The sequence below is a fragment of the Glycine max genome, chromosome 15 (genome assembly GCF_000004515.6).
Source record: "Glycine max cultivar Williams 82 chromosome 15, Glycine_max_v4.0, whole genome shotgun sequence".
Taxonomy (NCBI): domain Eukaryota; kingdom Viridiplantae; phylum Streptophyta; class Magnoliopsida; order Fabales; family Fabaceae; genus Glycine; species Glycine max.
Window position 1 is genome coordinate 14,356,054 of NC_038251.2, and position 19,848 is coordinate 14,375,901.

At 36.0% G+C, this 19,848-nt stretch overlaps 3 protein-coding genes across 5 annotated transcripts; 1 reads left to right on the forward strand and 2 right to left on the reverse strand.

The window, feature by feature from the left end:
- Positions 1–421: 421 nt before the first annotated feature.
- Positions 422–6,001, forward strand: LOC100812967 (uncharacterized). Of its 2 annotated transcripts, none has more exons than XM_006597733.4 (6): positions 422–814; positions 936–1,201; positions 1,758–1,861; positions 2,387–2,563; positions 3,551–5,583; positions 5,740–6,001. In XM_006597733.4, exons 2-6 carry the CDS (start codon positions 1,005–1,007, stop codon positions 5,839–5,841), a joined length of 2,613 nt encoding a protein of 870 aa, XP_006597796.1. In that variant the 5' UTR covers positions 422–814; positions 936–1,004; the 3' UTR covers positions 5,842–6,001. The 2 variants fall into 2 exon arrangements, with proteins under 2 accessions (XP_006597796.1, XP_003546429.1); XM_003546381.5 differs by having other exon boundaries at positions 423–814; positions 911–1,201.
- A 2,354-nt stretch (positions 6,002–8,355) lies between these two features.
- LOC102667681 (protein MAIN-LIKE 1-like) lies at positions 8,356–9,788 on the reverse strand. The gene is made up of 3 exons (XM_041009571.1): positions 9,405–9,788; positions 8,615–9,217; positions 8,356–8,532 (listed from the first exon to the last, which is right to left on the reverse strand). Exons 1-3 carry the CDS (start codon positions 9,786–9,788, stop codon positions 8,356–8,358), a joined length of 1,164 nt encoding a protein of 387 aa, XP_040865505.1.
- Positions 9,789–13,601: 3,813 nt separating this feature from the next.
- LOC100813503 (uncharacterized) lies at positions 13,602–19,180 on the reverse strand. 2 transcript variants are annotated; one of them, NM_001255725.2, is made up of 5 exons: positions 18,995–19,180; positions 18,275–18,495; positions 14,844–15,077; positions 14,397–14,545; positions 13,602–14,128 (listed from the first exon to the last, which is right to left on the reverse strand). In NM_001255725.2, the coding sequence occupies exons 1-5, from the start codon at positions 19,100–19,102 to the stop codon at positions 13,935–13,937; spliced, it is 906 nt and encodes a 301-aa protein (NP_001242654.1). In that variant the 5' UTR covers positions 19,103–19,180; the 3' UTR covers positions 13,602–13,934. The 2 variants fall into 2 exon arrangements, with proteins under 2 accessions (NP_001242654.1, NP_001348535.1); NM_001361606.1 differs by having other exon boundaries at positions 14,844–15,080.
- Between the last annotated feature and the right edge of the window lie 668 nt (positions 19,181–19,848).

Genomic DNA, 19,848 nt, shown 5'->3' on the forward strand with positions numbered 1-19,848 from the left:
AGAATTTAATTTTACACAATTAATCAATAAAGAAACCAATAATACAACTTTTCAAGTAATTAAGGTAAATGTGAACAAATTTACCAATAAAATCACATCAAATATAATTTTTAATTACATGATTTTTACCCTAACAATACATATGATTAAACTCGAATAAATTTTAGTTGAATAATATAAAGAAATTAATTTCTATTAAAATATAATATTTAAAGTAATAAAAATCTTTATACCTACACTACATTCAATGAAACTGAAACTCTTAAAATAAAGAAAAAGATGGCGGTGAGTTTATAATATAATAATAATAATAATAGTAGTATATTTTTTGTTGAGAGAGAGAGAGAGAAGTTGCGGATAATAGGCATGGAGGCCAGCCAGCCATGCATCCTTGATCATAAGGTGTGACTAGATATTGGCAATTTTCACCAGCCACAACACGATAAGCCATATGATATAGTTTATATTATATTCTCTCAATTTTATTTATCAGACAAGAAAAAAAGAGAGAAAGACCACAAAAATGATGTAGAAATTTTGCTGAATAAGACAACTCACCATACCTTCCGTTCCGTCCCAGCAAGCAGGTCAAGCACAATCACACCCAACTCTGCCTTTTCTCTCTTCTCTCACAACCCCTTTTTCTCTACACAGACAAACTTATTATTCTCTCTCTTTCTTAACCAACCAATACATAAACACACAGAAACATGCTACTGTGCAAATCATTGGGTTTCTCTGCACAGAACCACCCTGCCCCAATTCATTTCACTTCTTAAATTCTCCTCTTTTTTCACTCTCCACACTCAATTTGGTGAGCTTCTGTCCATAACTTAACTAGGGTTTTCTTTCTTCTTCTTTTTTTTTTTTTTTTCATTTCTTTGACTTTGTGATTTTCTTTTGACTTCAGAATTTGAGGTAAGTTTTTTTTCTAGGAAGTTCTAGTCTTTCTGGATTTTTGCTGCGTTTTACCATCGGGGGTTGCCGGGAATTGCCGCACGATCATGCCGCCGGCGCTGTCGGATCCGCTGTCGGTGACTCCGGCGAGCTCCGACGCTGTTTTGCAGCGATCGGCGCCGGAGAATCGGCGATTCGGTGATCTTAGAGGGCTGCAGTGGCGGATAAATCTTGGGGTGTTGCCGTCTTCGTCTTCGACTTCAATTGATGATCTTCGTCGAGTCACCGCTAATTGTAGAAGAAGGTAAAATCATCACCTCCATAATCTTGTTTTTAATAATGATGTGAGTTTTCCTTAAATCTTATTCCTTTTGGTAAATTATATGTTTATATAATATTTACCTTGGATTTATTTACCCTATGCATGTTGATGTGACCATAACCACGTAGTATTCTATGCTGATTTTGTTTTAGTCTTGGTTATCAGCAGCAAGCAAACTGCTGGTGAAATTTGTATGTGTGTTTATGATGGAGATAAAGTTGTGCAGAAATAAAGAGAATTTTTATTATTTTCATTCAAGAAAAAGCTGACATTTGAAATTGGGATGTATTCATTAGTTTAAAGGCAATACTATTTTATGTTCTTCTGTGTCAATATCTGCCTATGAGTGTAGATTACATCTACAATTTCATTGGTAGAAAATAAAAATGATTAAGCTTTTTCTTCGCCTGGTACCGAGGATTGCTTGTGTAGTTTATGGATTCAGAGTTTGCCTGTCATTGTGACAATGTGTTTTTTTTTTTTTTTGTATCAGTCCTTAATTGATGGACATTAAAAATGACTGCTTTTATATTGTCAGGTATGCTAGCTTGAGAAGGCGCCTACTGGTTGAACCACATGTTCCAAAGGATGGAACTAATTCACCCAATCTTGTCATTGACAATCCACTTTCACAGAATCCAGGTAATTCTAAATTTTTCTCACTCTATTTCAGCATAGGTGGAGTTAAATCATTAACCTAATTATGGATCCCTGATTCAGCCAATGTAGTTTCTAGTATGTTTGATATCTGTGCTGCTAATTTACACTATATTCAACCTTCTCTTAGTTGGCTTATCTAGAGCTTCATCGTGTGGCAGTGGTATCCGTTTAGTTGTTGCCACCGGATTATATACCTATTGCTTTTTTCTAAGGATACGTAAATGAAAGTTTATTTTGTTATGGAGGAATATAACGGCATGCCCTGCTTATTTTATAGAAATTCAATTTGTGTGAAGGTTAAGATAAGAATAATTGCCTAGTGGCACTCACCCATTGGTTATGGTAATGGTAATAATGAATTTAAAAGAAGAAAATTGTCATATATTATGTTGCCATTTTGTTGGAATTCTGTCATGTGAATTTCTAACGGTTAGCAATCTTTGTCACTTTACGGTACGGACAACTTAACTTTATCCGTGTTAAATATAATTTGGCCTTTATATGCAGATAGTACGTGGGGTCGCTTTTTCCGCAATGCCGAGCTGGAGAGAATGGTTGATCAGGATTTATCACGTTTATACCCAGAACATGGCAGTTATTTTCAGACTCCAGGATGCCAAAGCATGTTGAGACGAATTTTATTACTGTGGTGTCTTAGGCACCCAGAATGTGGTTATAGACAAGGTAAATTTCTCAGCCAAGCAATGGTGTCGAACAATACATCAACTTTAATTAAATTTACCGTCATTTTAAATATGCTTTCTCATTTTGTGATGTATGTCAAATTTTTCCTTCCAATTTCCAATCTTGCATAATTAATTGTAGAGCATCCAACTGAGTTAGACAACACTAATCAGAAGAATGTCATGATATGTTTTAACGGTTATCTATATCATGTTTAAATACTAAAATAATACATAAGTACCACTTGGCTATTAGCAGTGGGGTTTACTTTATAACATTTGTATCATAAATTCATTACTGTCAACTGCTCCAAAATCTGTTAGGTCATGTCTGAATTTTACACCAATAACTACCTGTTTTATTGTTATGATATGCCTTTTAATACATTACCTGCCTAGTTAAGTAACAGAGAGAAGTAATCTAGCATCAACTTGCTAGACGACAGTGATGGTTTCTTCATTTTTATTGCAGTGTTTTTTAATATTGTATTATATTCTTTTTGGTAATTTTATCTTCAAAAGTGATTTTATGTTACTCTATCCAAACAAAAACACTTCTCTTAAGCTCACTTTTAAAACAGGACAAAATTTAGATCAAGTTCCTTGTATTCTCGCCAATCTTGACAAATGGATGTTCTTTACATAATGTATTGCAAAATTTTAAATGAATATCCGTGTGCCATTATTTAATTGGAGAACTTTATAGCAATATAAAGAGTTTTGTCTAAGTTTTTTCCCTTAACGTATTGCATAATTCAATTCTATCAAAACCTATTCTTTAAAAATCATTTTTTTTCTCTTCAAATCAAGTCTATTCTTATCTGAATCAAACAAGCTCTTAATTGTTGAGAAACCTAATACTTGATAAGATGCAAATTCCATCAATTTGGTTTCCTGGCTTTCTGATAGCTACTTTTACTTTAATATTATATGCTATGAAAATATTGACTGTACATTAATGGATTTCTTTCATTCACTTATTTTATAGGAATGCATGAATTACTTGCTCCTCTGCTTTATGTTCTCCAAGTTGATTTGGAGCATCTTTTGGAAGTTCGGAAGCTTTACGAAGATCACTTTACTGACAGATTCGATGGCCTTTTATGTCAAGAGAATGATCTTTCTTACAGCTTTGATTTTAAAAAATCTCCAGAATTGATGGAGGATGAATTTGGTTCTCATGGAAATTCTGTGAAAGGCAACAGTCTTGAGGAACTTGATCCTGAGATACAGACCATTGTATTACTAAGTGACGCTTATGGAGCTGAAGGTGAACTGGGCATTGTTTTATCTGAGAAATTCGTGGAGCATGATGCTTACTGTATGTTTGATGCTTTGATGAGTGGGGCCCATGGTTCAGTTGCAATGGCTGATTTCTTCTCTTCGTCCCCTGTATCTGGGTCCCATAGTGGCCTGCCTCCTGTTATTGAGGCTTCTACTGCATTGTATTATTTGTTGTCTCTTGTAGATTCATCTCTCCATACCCATCTTTTTGAACTTGGGGTTGAGCCCCAGTACTTTTCTCTTCGATGGTTGCGAGTTTTATTTGGACGAGAATTTTCACTTGCCAACCTCTTGATCATATGGGATGAGATCTTTGCATCGGAGAATAGCAGCATGGGAAAAGGTGCTGATGACTGTGAGTTCAGGATCTTAAACTCACCTCGTGGAGCATTTATCTCAGCTATGGCAGTAGCTATGTTACTTCATTTAAGATCTTCACTACTTGCAACTGAAAACCCTACAAGGTGTCTTCAGAGATTATTAAACTTCCCTGAAGACATTAATATTGAAAAACTACTAGAGAAGGCTAAATCCTTGCAGGCTTTTGCACTGAGTGTGGATATTTCATCCTCATCACTTTTGTTTCTTGGGTCTCATTACCAAAGTAAATCTATGTATACTACATCTGTGACCCTTCCATCTGAATCTGTGTCTCCGAAAACTCCTCTGAATTTGTTACCTGATAGCTATTGGGAAGAAAAGTGGAGGGTTGCCCACAAGGCTGAAGAACTCAGGCAAGATAGTCTAGAAAAACAGGTTCCCACTCGGAAAAAGGGATGGACAGAAAAGGTAAAATTCAGTTTGAGAAGAGCAAAATCTGACCCTCCTTTGTCAAGGATTCAGAGTGGCAGAAATTTTAGGCGCAGTTTGTTGGAAGATCTTCGCAAGGCACTTGGCTCAGAGGAAGATGCTGAGAAAATGCAGCCCGATGAAACACTACGCCAGCATGATAATCCTTCTGAAGCAGTTGAAGTAAAAGAAGATAATGGCTGTAGTGGTGACAACAATTACTTGTCTGATGATAGATCTCCAAGTGGAAATTCTGGCAGTGAGGAAGACTTGTCTATATATTCTGAGCCAACTAGTCCCCCTAATGAGGCCAATGATCATGAAATTACCTCAGTGAAAAGTAGTGTTGCATCTAATTCACCCCTAGACGAATGCAATGAAACTTCAGGTACCAGTTCCTCATTTCCAATCTCCAATCTTCCAGAGAACATTTCTCAGACATCACAGTGCAATACAGAAAATTCTGAATGCAACGAAACTTTGCATACCAGTCCCAATGATCCACCCCTTCCAATCTCCGATCCTCCTGAGAACATTTCTCAGACATCACGGTGCAATACAGAAAATTCTGAATGCAATGAAACATCAGATACCCGTCCCAGTGATCTGCCCCTTCCAATCTCCGATCCTCCGAAGAACATACCTCCAACATCAGGGAGCAAGAACGATGAAGCAGGAAATACAGCCACTCTTCCTAAAGACAAAAAACAGAATAAGTTGCAGTGGTTTTGGCCGTTTGGACGGAATAATGCTGAGGCAATCTCTGAGAAAGCAGGAGGTGCTGCAGAAGCTGCCAACCGCGATAGCACTCAAAACAATACTCCACAACCAGCCTCATCTGTAGCTAATGAGCCTTGTAGTTCTGTTAGTTGCAGTGGGGAATCTGTTGACAAGAATGTGATGGGCACTTTGAAGAATATTGGGCAGTCTATGCTAGACCATATTCAGGTAAGGTTCTTTCACTCTTCAATGACAACTTTTGCACAATTTCAGTCCTTTATTTTTCCCTTCATTTTCTCAATTATGAAACTGGTTAAAGAAAATTGTTCTCAATCTGATGTTCCTTCCCTGGTTGTGCATATACTTGTTTTCCCTGTGGTGCAGGTAATTGAATCTGTTTTCCAACAAGACCGCAAAGGGCAAGTTACTGCCATGACAGCTCTCAAAGAGCTTAGGAAAATTAGCAATATTCTGTCTGAGATGTGAGGTGAATCATGTGTATATATATAAATATTGTAATTACAATTCATAGTGCCAACAAAATTAGGTTCTTCTGCTGCTCTTTCTGAACCCCACCAAAATTTTGCAGAGAGATGAATGTGTAAATATATTTATCCGGGTTACATAATAAACAAACTTGTACTTATGCCTATGTTTTTCTCTGCATTCTAGAACGGTGTAAGATGGTTGCAAACCAAATACCGGATTGAGTTAAAGTTTAGGTGCATATTTGGTTTGCAGTTGATGACAGGCATTTCAATGTAGCTCCAGCGAATAAATACAAAATGAGAACAAAAGTCATTTTGCACTGGATTTTTAAACATGCACTAGATGGGTTGGTTAAGTGCATGTTTGGGTAGCTGTTCAAATTACTATAATGTGCGTTTCAAAGCACTTCCAACACAACTGTTGAGTTTATGCAAACATAATTCTAAGGCAGCCGATAGTTACCCAAACATAGCTTAATTTTGGGGGTTGGTTTGGTTCAGTTTTATTTTTCCATTACTTTTTTAAAAGTGATTATTTTTTGGTGTAGCCGTGATCAGTGAATTATTGACAACTGAACTATGTTCGATGGGTGGGTTGGTTAAAGATTCCTTACATTAAAATATTTTTTATTTTTATCATAAATTGTTTGATAAATATTATTTTGCTAAAATAAATAATCCATCTCAGTTGTTGCACCTGAAATCACCATCCGAAGCTGTGGCTGGAGGCTGTCATCAGATAGCTTCATGAAATTGTTAGGTGATGAGTTGAAGATCAGGAATGAAAGCTTAATGAATTAAAAATGTCCGTGATCCTAAGCCAAGTTTTTATTTTATTGTGGTCTGTATTTTGATCACCGACACATGTTCATAGTTTTTTTAATTTGTCATGTGTTACATAAGGTTTTATTTTGCGTATTGCCCGTGACAAAGAATTCACATAATTTTCAGAAGTAATTTAATTTTGGTGGACCATGAGAAGGCGAAATCGTTTTGGTTCGAAAATGTGGACAATCCATGATTATTTGTGTCAAGTTCATTAGTTTTGGTTGGCATAATCTTTCAAGATTTTGTTTAGCTGGGTGTACTTAAGATAGATGGAAACAGGAGAAGGAAATGAAAAGGATGGAAATGGAATAATCTTTCATGTTTTGGATGACTAAACATTAAAAACAGAAATATAATTGTGGGACTCATTATAGAAATAATTTTTCCGTCATGAGCAAAGTGAAATTGGAGGGTGGAGAAATCAGTAATGTCTTTTTTTATTTTAAATATTTCAAACATATATATTTTTATAACAACAATTACTTATCCAACAGGTGAAGTGGACTACAATAATATAATAAAAAATAATATTTAAGTTAAATTTAATTTTTCAATTAATGTAAAAAGTTTTTATATTGTTTATTTTTCCCGCTCTTTCCACCTGTCCAAAGATGAAAAAAAAAAACCCTACTTTTCTTAATTCTTTTGTCTGAACATTTTATTCTATTTCTCATGTCTTTTCCTCCCTATTTAATCATCATCCATAAAGGAGCTTGCAATATTATAGTTCTTTCGAAACATTAAGGAACTATACGAGTATATCAAGTTGAGTTGTAATGTAGTTTTTTTTTTCTCTTTTCACTTGAGTCATGTTCAAGGCCAACCCAATGTTGGGTTTCCTATCGGTCCAACCAAATTGCTATTGGTCCCTACCAATATTTTCAACAGTGTTGCTAGGTGCACCCAGCATTATTGCTGGTGCATCCAGCATTCTATAAAAATGGTGAAATTGCCCTTGCTTAGTTTTCCTCTTACGGATCAAGTTGATCCGTAACTTGATCCGAAAGTTATGGATCAACTTGATCTGGAAGTCTCTTACGGATCAACTTGATCCGTAAGAAGAAAAATAATAATTTATTAACTACATATTTAAAGATAATGTTTAAGGTTATTTTATACATATTAATAAAAATCAATAAATTCATAAAAGATAATAATAATTTTATAAAATTAATATTATCATCATTAATTTATTTTTTATTTTTATAATTAATCATATCATTATTAATATTATAAAGAATATAAAAAAATAATTAGTATTATATTAAAAATTAAAATACTAACTACTTTATAATACATTTTTTTACATGATCATTAGTATAAGTGGGAAAATAGTAATTATAAGAGAATTTAAAAATATTAGTACGTTATATAAAATAAGGATCTTAGATAATGAATGATGTCCATTTTTTGTTTAATTTTTTTTTACACCCTTTTCAACTTCTTTATTCCAATTATATTTAAAGTTATATTTTAAATTATTTTTTATTAGTTGGTAAACTAAGTTAACTAGACCATTTTAATAACACGCGTGTATATAGACACAAATGGAATACACAATCAATGAAAATAAATAAAACTAACATTAGTAATGAAAATAAATAAAACCAACAATACTCATGAAATGAGTTCATGTGCAATATCTGTATATACAAGGAATATCAATATAAAATATGTACATAAACTACGCCTGATCAGTGCGCCGCCTGCGTCTACACCTAATGTATATTAGATGGTCCTGTGTCACACTCCTGGCCAATCTGAGGCATTCTTCGATCACCTCATGTGTCGATGAGTCAGGCGTGACCACCCCTAGACTCAGATGGCGCTCCAACCTCTCAACAATGTCATCACAAACTTCCTGTTACATACAAAACAAACTGATTACACAAATTATTATGCAAATATTGAGGTAAATGACGTAAATTATTAGTATTACTTACCACTGCATGTCTAGGCTCCTCCGCAGATGTGGACGATGCTCCTGGCTCCGGCACGTGAGGGATATCCGTCTGCGGGGCCTGAGGAACGACTCGGGGCTGCGGGGCGGGACCATGAGGCAGAGGATCTAATGCGTGACCTGGTGTCATGAAGATGCGGAAGAACCAGTCCATGTAGTCACTGAAACACGCCCCTAGCACAACGCACACCTCACCTGCTGGTACGATATAATCCTCATAGTGCATCCACCTGTCGTGTATATCATCATATGAGACCCATGAATCGACAGGAGGAGTAGGAATGGTCTGTGTGTAGCCAAACTGCCGCACGACCCTCTCCGATCGGTAATAAACAGCAACAGGCCCCCAGTGCAAGAGAACGGAATAGCATGATCTGACATGGAAGTCTCGGACCTCCCGATGCTCCCCATAAGGGATCCAACAGACATCCGGAATCCGGAGTCGGTCTAGGCGCTCCTTGTACGACGGCGTGCGAATGCTCTTCACAGTCTTCTTCGTCGCAATCCACCTGCACGCACGCGGAGAAGCCTCGTCGTAGTCCTGATCAGCAGTGGACTCCGCGACCGAGGGAAAGTGCTCATAAATCTAGCGCTACAGATGTAACATTAAAATTATAAACATTAATAATGAAAGTGCAATAAAATTTAAAGTTGAACATTGTTTAGCCTGAATGAATGAAAAACATATTTGTTACCTGCAGCAGTGTGATGTAACCGCCAAGCTATCGACTGTGGCTCATAGATGCATCGTTCGGCTGGTCGTACATATGAACCAGAGTAGCCACTCCCCAGGCGTACCTCTCTGTCATACTGAGGTCACGAAGGGCCTCCAAGTAGACAACATGCACATTGGTTGCACTCTTATTAGCAAACAGAGTGCAACCCAGAAAATAGAGAAGATATGCGCGAGCCGCAGTTTTCCAATGACATGTCTGACATCGGCGCTCATATATATCACGTACCCATTGCAGGCGTACGTACGGTCCACGACATTGGGCTGTCTCTGCCCTGGCAGACTCTGTAGAGACCATCAACAAGTCGACCAGCATTTGAACCGCATCGTCCACGTGCAAGGGCTGAAAGGCGTGTAAATCTCCAATCACGGGCAGATGGAGAAGCGAGGAGACGTCATCCAGCGTGATGGTGAGCTCTCCCATGGAGAGATGGAAACTAGACGTCTCCCGGTGTCACCGCTTCACAAACGCGGACAAAAGTCCCCGATCACCGGTGTCTACCGAACACGCGATCAGAGGACTTAGTCCTGTACCAGCAATAAGTCCCTCAATGGCAGGGACATGCCTGCCTAAACTGTGGACCTTCCTCCCATGAGAGGATAGCTTCAATTCAGGACGCTCCTGAATTGAAGTATAAAGGAACGCAAAATTCGTTAAAATCATTATTTAAAGGAAAACTAATTTCAATCATAAAGTATAATTTACAAGTAACTAAAAATAAATCGTATAAATACCTCTCCCGTCCATACGCTACAAGCAATGTGATCCGCATACAGGGTCAACACGGATGGGTCGCTCGGACCACCCGGAAATCCCTGATGCTCATCCTCAGCAACCTCTGCGCCTGTGTTCGCAGGAATGTCCGCAGGAATGTCCTCTACAGCAGCTGGTGCCTCCATCGGGTCATCCTGAACATCTGGCGTAGGGATGATTGGCTCATCGACGTGATCCGCAGTCACAGCGACTCGCTGCCTCCGTGCGGATGCAGTAGGCCGTCGACGCTGTAGAGCATCATCAGAATCATCAGAATCATCACGATCTCCTCTGCCCAGACCCCTGCCAGTGACCTAACCTAAGACACGACCTAATCCTCTAGTCCTAACCATGATCTGCAAATGAGTATCGCAAAATCCATCACTGATTTCATTTTCTCAAATTTCAAGCATTTGGTTAACTCAATCCAATTACTCTAATGGCCACTTGTTGTTTTATCATATGTTTTACTTATTAGAGAGAAACTTGCTGAGCTTTATGAATCTGACAAACAATGGTCAACAACATCTCAAATGCTTAGTGGTATTGACCTTGATTCAGGAAGGTGTTGTTTTATGGTCAACAGCATCTTAAATTTGTGTGGATAAACAAACTAAGCATAAACAATGGTCAACAACATCTCAAATGCTTAGTGGTATTGACCTTGATTCAGGAAGGTGTTGTTTTATGGTCAACAACATCTCAAATTTGTATGGATAAACAAACTAAGCATAAACAATGGTCAACAACATCTCAAATGCTTAGTGGTATTGACCTTGATTCAGGAAGGTGTTGTTTTGTGGTCAACAATATCTCAAATGTGTGTGGATAAACAAACTAAGCATAAATAATGGTCAACAGCATCTCAAATGCTTAGAGAGAAACTTGTTGAGCTTTATGAATCTGAGAAACAATGATTCATGAAGGAATGATGTGTGTGGATAAATGAAATAGAATCAAACCAGGATTGATGTGTTTGATGAGTGTGGATAAATGAAAATTAGGAATTAATGCTAAGATAGTGTTTGATGTGTGTGGATAAACGAAATAGAATCAAAATATACCATTTCTCAACACTATTGTGTTTTGTTCTATTTTTATAATTGACCAAAGCTAGAATAGAACCCAGTAGAGGATTGAGTGAAGGAATAAAATAGCTAACTTGAACAAGTGCAGAAGAAGACTTAAATTCTTACTAAAATGTACAAATTTGGATGGCTCTAATAGAAGTAACCCACTACTTTAAACTAATTCAATTGCCATAACATGTTCACTTCATTATGATATCAATGTCAATTCCCTCCCTTGTTGGCTACCACAACTAGGACCATTCCTTGTTATACTGCTTGTGACAATTCCATCTAAGAACAATATATATTAATATATAGAACAATATTGATGTTCAGTCTGAAATAGAAATAAGAACAGCTAGTAAAAGTTGCAATCATTATAGGATTTGGATTAATTGTTCTCCTAACCCTCATAAAACTTTCTCTCTAAATGTTTTCTATATACACTAATTGATTGTCCTTATAGCATTCTATCTAGAAATAATCCACATTGACCAATATGTTTTTGTTGACCAGTTCTATAAAAAGCTAATAATGCTAGTCCTAAATATGTTGTGAACGTTGAAATTGAAGTTAGTAGTGTGACCACCGGATAATGAATGTTTTCTCCTTTTAAGACATGAATAAAATTCATTGTCTTTGTTCAAAGCAAAAGAGGTTGGGCTGCTTTTTGAAGAATGAAATGATTGCAGGCCTTTGAGCTTTAGAGGGAGCAAAAGAAATTCATAGACATTAGGCAGGTGAGTTAGGTGAAGCAATGATTTCCCATTTTCCTTTTTCTCTCAAGGATCAACATTTAATCAAGTTTTAGGGATTTGTCCTAATCATGTTACTTTTGAACTTAATTTGCTGAGGTTGTCTAGGCGTTTGAATAAGTTTTCTGATACCACATTCAGTTCTAAGTGGCAATTACATCAAAGGCAATTACATATTCGCATTAAATCAAATTGAAACAGTAGATATTCTCCAAAATGACAATATTTATCAAATATTTAGCATACATTCAGAGGTGATCCTAATAACCAAAATTCCTAATTTCAAAAAAGCTCACAATGTATCAAATAATTGGCAATTTTTCAAATAAAATGAAGTTGTGAGTAGTTTACGAATCACTTGATTCGTAAACTACTTAATATGCTTTACGGATCACTTGATCCGTAAGCATTTTCCAGATCAAGTTGAAGCAAAAACGTGAAGAAGAAGCACAAACGTGAAGACCCACACCTTCCTCCTAAACACGACAACAATGGCGACGATGGCGGCGAAGAAGAAGACTGGTGGCGAAGAAGAAGAAGAATGAAGAAGCTGCGCGGGAGGAAGAAGAGCATGCGTGGGAGAGAGAGAGGCGAGAGAGTTATTTTTATAAAAAAAACACTTAGGGGCTTAAAGGACTTTTCACAATAATTGCTGGGTGCACCAGCAAAACTGTTGAGTGCACCTAGCAACACTCTATTTTCAAATTCCAAAGATACAGTTTCCCGCAAATTACAATGAAATCATGATTCCAGTGTATTGGAAGGGTGCGAAGAATTCTAGGAGTGCAATTTTTTCGCACTCCATAGTATAGCAGAATCATGATTCCGTCAAGTATTTTTTCATGAAAAATTAATTGTAAAAATAAATTACTTTTTTTACTTGGATTAATTGATACAAATTATATTAATGATGACACACATTATCTTTTTTAACAGTAATCAAATTAATTTTTATATAAATTATATTTTTTATTTCAATTTAAATCAATGATAACATAAATTATTCTTTTTATCTGTAATCAAAATAATATCATAAATTGATTTGGTTACTATTAATGAAGTAATTCTTATGGTAATTAATTTGATTACCTTTTAAGTCTTAAAAAATACATTTTAAAGTAATCAAATTAATTGAGATATAATTTATCATTTTTAATATTACTCAACATTTTTTTAATTAAAATAGAATTATATTTTCAATTGTATATTTATTTTTTGGAGGGGCCAATATTGGAGGAAAGAAGAAAAAAGATATTTTGGTATTTACACATTAATAGTAGGAGCCAAAAACAATTTCGAAGAGACCAATATCAATTCCCTCAGATGTAAGGTGGCTTGGATTGAATTAAACTACGTTAGAAAGTGAAAAATTGAAAGGTGGATTGGATTGAATTAAAGGTACGTTAGAAAGTGAAAAAATGTAAGGTGGATTGGATTGAATTAAACGTATTTACCAAGTGAGAAATGGGAGGGTTAATTGGGAAAAACAAACATGCACTTAGGGGTTGAGCTAAAGCTAAGGCTCGTGCTGGATACAAATCTAGTTAGTTAGACTAGTCAATTGCTCTCCACAACGTTGAACCAACGACTGAGATTGGAAAAAGACCATTAGGCGCTTTGAAAGATCATACAAAGTTTGAAAAGAAACAAAGTCATCAGGCGCTTGCAATGCAATAATAATTAAAAAAAAACAGTAATGGGGAAAAAATAAATAATCTAAAGCCCCTGCTATGTAGAAACCTGGGCTCTGGAATCCAAAAAAAAAGTGTTTTATCAACAATCCAAGTAATGATACAAAACCGGCACCCTATAGTTGCACCATATCTTCCGCTGGATTATAGTTGCACCTAACTATGTATGTATTAGTTATGACGCTTGGAACTTCTGATGCTATACATTTTTATTTCAGAACACCCCGTCCCATGTCTCAGGCATGGTCCCATATAGACCATATATCAGATCCACAAACCTTGTAAGCTACAAAATATAGTTCAATCCATATGGTTGTGGAACCCGGGGAGAAGGGAAGTGATAAATCCAAAGACAATCATCTGGATCTCCTTCACAATGCCCCACCACTGATTACCACCATTGACATTGCCATGTTCTGCAACATTTTCATTCTCGACTGCCTGGTCTGCATCATTAGCGGGCTGGTTCCCATTCTCGGCTTCAGGTTGACCCTCTTCCAAAAGATAAGAAGCAAAGGTAAGCATTTGTCATTGTGTCAATACACGATCAAAAAACTCCAATTGATACTTTTTCATACAAAATTAGGAACATAAAATTTAACCGAAAGAAAATTAATGAATAAAGTATAATAATATAAAATGAACCTCGTAAGCTTCCAAGTGAAGACTTCCCAAATTACATCATAAATCACATCAGCTCTATCACTAGTGTTTCCCAAAAGAGACGTGTATAATCACATGCATAAAATGTCCAAATCATACCTGCTGGAGCAGCATTGTCACCCTCCGGCCTGGGAGCAGGAACATTTTCAGCCCTGGCTGCAGGTCTTGGTGGATGAGGAGGTGCTGCTGCTCTCTGCATACCTCGTGAAAGCCATCTTATAATCGGTGTCAAAGCTCCAGTTTGGTACCTGTCACACATCTCAATTAGTAAATACTACATCTCCCATTCACAAACTATACAGTAAGGAGTTAGGTAATATTAACATTATTGCATGGCCTTGATATTGACACACGTGCACACAGCACACCAATACAAAATCCAAATAAAAAGACCCTGGGTATATAAAGAATTGGACAAAGAAAAAATAAGATGAGAGATGGGAGATTTATATCAAGCATTTCCTGGGATTGAGTCCAAGAACCAACAGAATTGGCGAGCAATAAACATATTTTTAAAAAAAACAAAAAAAAAGGATAAATACTTACAAATATACAAGAGCAGCAAAGAACACAAGGACAATAAGCCTCTGCCTTGATCCATCTTGGTTAAACAAAAAGATCACAGCTGCCAGCTTCAACATAAGCAACAAATCAATTTGAAATGCAATTTGAAATCTCCTAACAACAACTTGTCTTTGAGGTGCAGGCTGCTGCTGTTGAGGTTGCTGTCCTGCTTGTCCCTGATTTTCACTGGCAACAGTAGCTTCAGAACTTGGCCTGCTGCTGAAGGTGATCATGCAGTTACAGAAACAACTAGTTAACATTAATGAACATATTTGTTCACAAAAAAAAATAAAACTAAAATAGAATTTTCACCAATAAAACAATTACTAATATCTTTGTTTAAACTTAAACAAGCACTAAATGAAACTGGTGTGAAAGAAAAATATAACATCAACCACTTAACCTACTGATAACTTTGAAAGCATACAGAACATCCAAATTGACGCAGGAACAGAAAAGAAAGTCCAACAAGTGTTGTTCATGCGGCCAGTAAATCAGAATCAGGTCCAATTTTCCTTGAATGTTTGGATGCCAAATTCAAGTGCAAATGTGACCTATAGGTTCTTTAAAAGTTGTCTAATTTCAGATGAATCATGTATAAAAATAATTTCATTTCAGTCTTTCTATAGGTAGTTATGATATTATGAATTATCATTACAGTCTGTAAAGATAGTTTTTTTTATTAATAGTCATTATTTAGTAACCTAATAATTTATGGCAAAACTTGGCTACAAGTTTTTCTAAGCTGGAAGGATGCTCCAACTTCCAAGATTATATATGTATTTATCTCTTGGGAGTAGAAGGCAAATAAATCAAAGAAGTTGAAGAACCTTTAGTGCCTTCTTCCTTAGTTCTGCACTTTGGTAGATTACACTAAAGGATGGACTTGACTTTGCATTTCTGCATCTCAGCAAGAAGCCCCAGATTTATAGCGCAAACAAGTGTTGTGCATGTTGTCAAATGCAAAGAATGCAAAATCAGGAGCAATTTTCCTTGAACATTTGGAGGCCCAATCCATGTCCAAAGATGACCTATGAGTGCTTGCTAGAACTTTGAAGCTGTGTATTGGAGTATAATATTATAAAATGTGAGAATTCACATTCTGTTATAGGTAGTTAGATAATAGCTAACTGTTTACAATTAGTGACAGCTGTTAACTTCTGTTAACAGCTTCTATAAATACCTAAATTGTACTCATTCTTCATTTGAGTTAATGAAAATGCAAAACTCCATTCTCTCTGAAATTCTGTCCCTATCTCAGTTTCTCTAAGATGGTATCAGAGCAACAGATTCTTGTGGAGAACCCTATAAGTCTTCTTCACAAAACTAAAATGGCTGAAGCTCAACACATCTCCTCACCTATGACCTCTACATGCAAACTTTCAAAGAGATGTAATGATCTGTTTCAGGATCCTACTTTATATAGGTCTGTGGTTGGAGCTTTGCAATATGCCACATTAACTAGGCCTAAAATAAGTTTTGCTGTGAACAAGGTTTGCCAATTCATGGCTAAGCCTTTGGACTCTCACTGGGTGGTAAAAAGGATCCTAAGGTACCTTAAAGGTACTCTATTTCATGGTCTTCATATGAGACCTGCTGCTGCTGGAAAATCATTGACACTAACAGCTATGTGTGATGATGATTGGGCCTCTGATATTGATGGTAGAAGGGTCCAAATCAGGCTCTGCCATTTATTTAGAGCCAAATCTGATCTCTTGGTGGTCAAGGAAACAGCTAGATCTAGTACTGAAGCTGAGTATCGCAGCTTAGCTCAGACTTCAGCAGAGTTGACTTGGGTTCAGGCTTTGTTACAGGAACTTCAGGTTTCCTTCTCTACACTTGCACTGCTCTGTGATAATCAGAGTGCCGAAGCCATTGCTCACAATCCAGTCTTCCATAGTCACACCAAACACATGGAGATTGAGGTCTTTTTTTGTGTGGGAGAAACTACTTCCTAAGCAGCTTCTGATATACCACATTCCAGCTCTGGATCAATGGGCGGATGTGCTGACCAAGCCTCTCTCTCCAGCCAGATTAGAGTTTCTTAGAGGCAAACTCAATGTGAAGGGTTTTTCTTCTGAAAAACCTTCCCCTTAAGTTTGAGGGGGGTATTAGAGTATAATATTGTAAAATATGAGAATTCACATTCTGTTATGGGTAGTTAGATAATAGCTAACTGTTTACAGCTAGTGACAGTTGTTAACTTCTGTTAACAGCTTCTATAAATACCTAAATTGTACTCATTCTTCATCTGAGTTAATGAAAAAGCAAAACTCCATTCTCTCTGAAATTCTCTCCCTATCTCAGTTTCTCTAAGACTGTGCATGTCAAGTGTCTAGTTTTCAGACGAACCCAGCAGCACATAATTGTTTAGATGAACTTCTCAACAAGAACTTATGCAAAAAGAAAATAGGAAGATAAGACTTAAGAGGAATAAAATTCCTCCCAAAATTTAAAATGAACTTATGCACATCAGTTTTTTAGATGTTCTCTCATCTAACTCCTCTAAAAGTTGAGGAGAATAAATTGATTTTAACTTATGGGAGAAATTTTATACCTTTTACCTCCTATTTTCTTTTCTTATGAGTGCTTATTGAGAAGTTTTTAAGCTTTTGGGATAGTTGGTTTAGGTTCAGGACATGGTATCAAAGCCTACATATCAAGTTTGAAATCCTATAGGATGTCTACTTATAAAGTCAATGCTTCCTTTCAGCTCATTGATCAGATTTTGAGATTTCAGAAAATTGTTAATTACTAGGAAGGCTGACATAAACACTAGGTGTGAAGAGGCTTTCTTCTTGTTATCGGCTACAATTCTGTTTTCCTTAATTTTCTTCATTCCCTATGCCTAATTTTCTTGGCAGAGTAGCAGACTGTCTTCAAAATCCACCCCAAGAAAATTCCTAATTGTTTCTTGCTTGAGTTTTCCGTAAACCCATCAACCCCAAATCCTTATTTCCTTAGTTACTGATAACATACATAAGTGGCCACCTATCCTTAACCTAATTTTACTTCCAACTTCCAAAATCCCCATGCCTTTACACACTAACAATAACCCTTCAATCAAGTAAAAAATACTTATAAAAAAGTTACAACTTTCTCCTTGCTTGAAATAATGTCATTTCAACATTTTGTTGCTTTGTATTTTAGCAATTCAAGAAATTATTGTTCTTCTATGCATCAATCGTGACCAAGTTCAGATTGCAAATCAATAGAAACATTATACCTCACCTAAAGGACCTATGGGAAACAAAGTATGAAAAGGTGTAAAACATAATCTATTCATTTCCAATATATCAATGTTGAGAAATATGCTTCAATATCAGAATAAGTTAAAAATTCCTATAAACTGTGCAATAACTAAGCTTCACATACAACACAACATCATCATAACAAAATAACCAGCCACTTACGTGGGTGTGCGGTAAGTCAGCGGAATCAGTGTGTTGTATGGAAGTCCAGTAACTTGTCTGTCATACGGGTTAACGGGAACAGCATATATGCCAGCTCCGCGGTTCCCATGCTCCTCATGTTGCGGCAAAGTCAACCCTGGAACTAGCGCAGGGTACATACCAGGAATCATTTGATAATAATATCCACTCGGAAAGGGCATAAAATTCGACAATGCAGGGACCTGAGACAACAACATTCACACAAAACCATGACCCCGATTCAGATACATGCGTTTAAAAATAACAATTCAGGGCACAATTTCATTCACACGTCAGCAAACTCAAAACACATGTACAAATTAAAGCATAGAATTGAGCTAAATTAGGTTGTTAACACATAAAATGCCGATCGAATCCCATCTTATGAATATCGATTTCACTCAAAATTCTGTCTCGTGAGCAACTAATTGTTAAAAAAAAAAGAACAGGAACAAAAAAGTAACAAGGATTTGATGCCCGGAGACCACCATGTATCGATTAGATTGTACCGAGAATGATCCTGGACTATCAGCTACCAAATCAGACAATTACGGACTTGAAATGAAAAATAAAATGAACAATAATGATAATAACCCTAGTTGGAGTTCCAATTATAGGGAAAAAAGGGTTTTTTTTGCAAGATGGAGGAATGAGAGACACAAAATACAAAAAGGGAAGTGGAATTGAAGCGGATTATGGAACCTGCGGCGAATCTTGGGGCGATTTCTGAGAAGAAGAAGAAGAAGAAGAAGGAGGAGGAGGAGGAGGTTGGGAACTGGACAACACCGTTTCGGAAGGGTTTTCCGCCATTGTTGATCTTGATCACGCTAAGTGTGTTAGGGTCTCTCTAAACCTGAAAATGAATGAAAATAAAAACTCACGCTAGTTGTGCCAATTTTAGTGTTTTTTTAAGGACATATTGCGTAGTAGAAACCAATCACCGTATGACACGTACCATTCATTACGGTGTTCTTCCATATGTTTCTTTATGCTTCATTAAGAGGGGGAGAAGCGGAGAAGATAATAGAAGGAAAAAAAAAAACTAAAATTCTATTTAGATGATGAAGAGAAAGAAAAGAATACAAATCACTTTTATGATCAAATGTTAGGGTTTAAATTAGTTTTTATATTTAAAAACTAAATTAGTTTTTATATTTAAAAACTATTTTTTCAGTTCTTAGATTTTCTTAATATTTTTATGTTTATCATAAGAGTGGGTGCTCATGGTTTGGATATTTAAATAATCATAACCAATAAATAATTATGTTATAAGTGGTAGTATTATTATAACCACAAGTAATTTTGGATAACAAATTATAATTTGATAGAATCGGTTATTACTTTAAAAATTCGACTATATAATTGTTTATGAATATAACTAGTAAGTTACATATAAAATTAGTTATATAATCAATTCTGAATAAATAAAAATAAATTATTTCAAATAACTGTCAATAAAAGTGGTTATAGTTTTATAACTATCACCATTTCTACAAGATTGGTTATAGTTTAACTACTTTTATATAACTGATTATTATATATCTAGTTATTATTAG

Bases quoted from the DNA above. Each gene is read 5' to 3' on its own strand.
- LOC100812967 (XM_006597733.4), top strand. From the start codon at position 1,005: ATGCCGCCGGCGCTGTCGGATCCGCTGTCGGTGACTCCGGCGAGCTCC. The intron at 1,202-1,757 runs GTAAAATCATCA...TTATATTGTCAG, and splicing joins ACCGCTAATTGTAGAAGAAG to GTATGCTAGCTTGAGAAGGC. The intron at 2,564-3,550 runs GTAAATTTCTCA...CTTATTTTATAG, and splicing joins AGAATGTGGTTATAGACAAG to GAATGCATGAATTACTTGCT.
- LOC102667681 (XM_041009571.1), bottom strand. From the start codon at position 9,788: ATGGGAGAGCTCACCATCACGCTGGATGACGTCTCCTCGCTTCTCCAT. The intron at 9,218-9,404 runs GTTCATATGTAC...CTGTAGCGCTAG, and splicing joins CCTGGGGAGTGGCTACTCTG to ATTTATGAGCACTTTCCCTC. The intron at 8,533-8,614 runs GTAAGTAATACT...TGTATGTAACAG, and splicing joins AGGAGCCTAGACATGCAGTG to GAAGTTTGTGATGACATTGT.
- LOC100813503 (NM_001361606.1), bottom strand. From the start codon at position 19,102: ATGGCGGAAAACCCTTCCGAAACGGTGTTGTCCAGTTCCCAACCTCCT. The intron at 18,496-18,994 runs GTTCCATAATCC...TTGTTGTCTCAG, and splicing joins CGCCCCAAGATTCGCCGCAG to GTCCCTGCATTGTCGAATTT. The intron at 14,129-14,396 runs GTATGATTTGGA...ATCTTTTGGAAG, and splicing joins TGACAATGCTGCTCCAGCAG to AGGGTCAACCTGAAGCCGAG.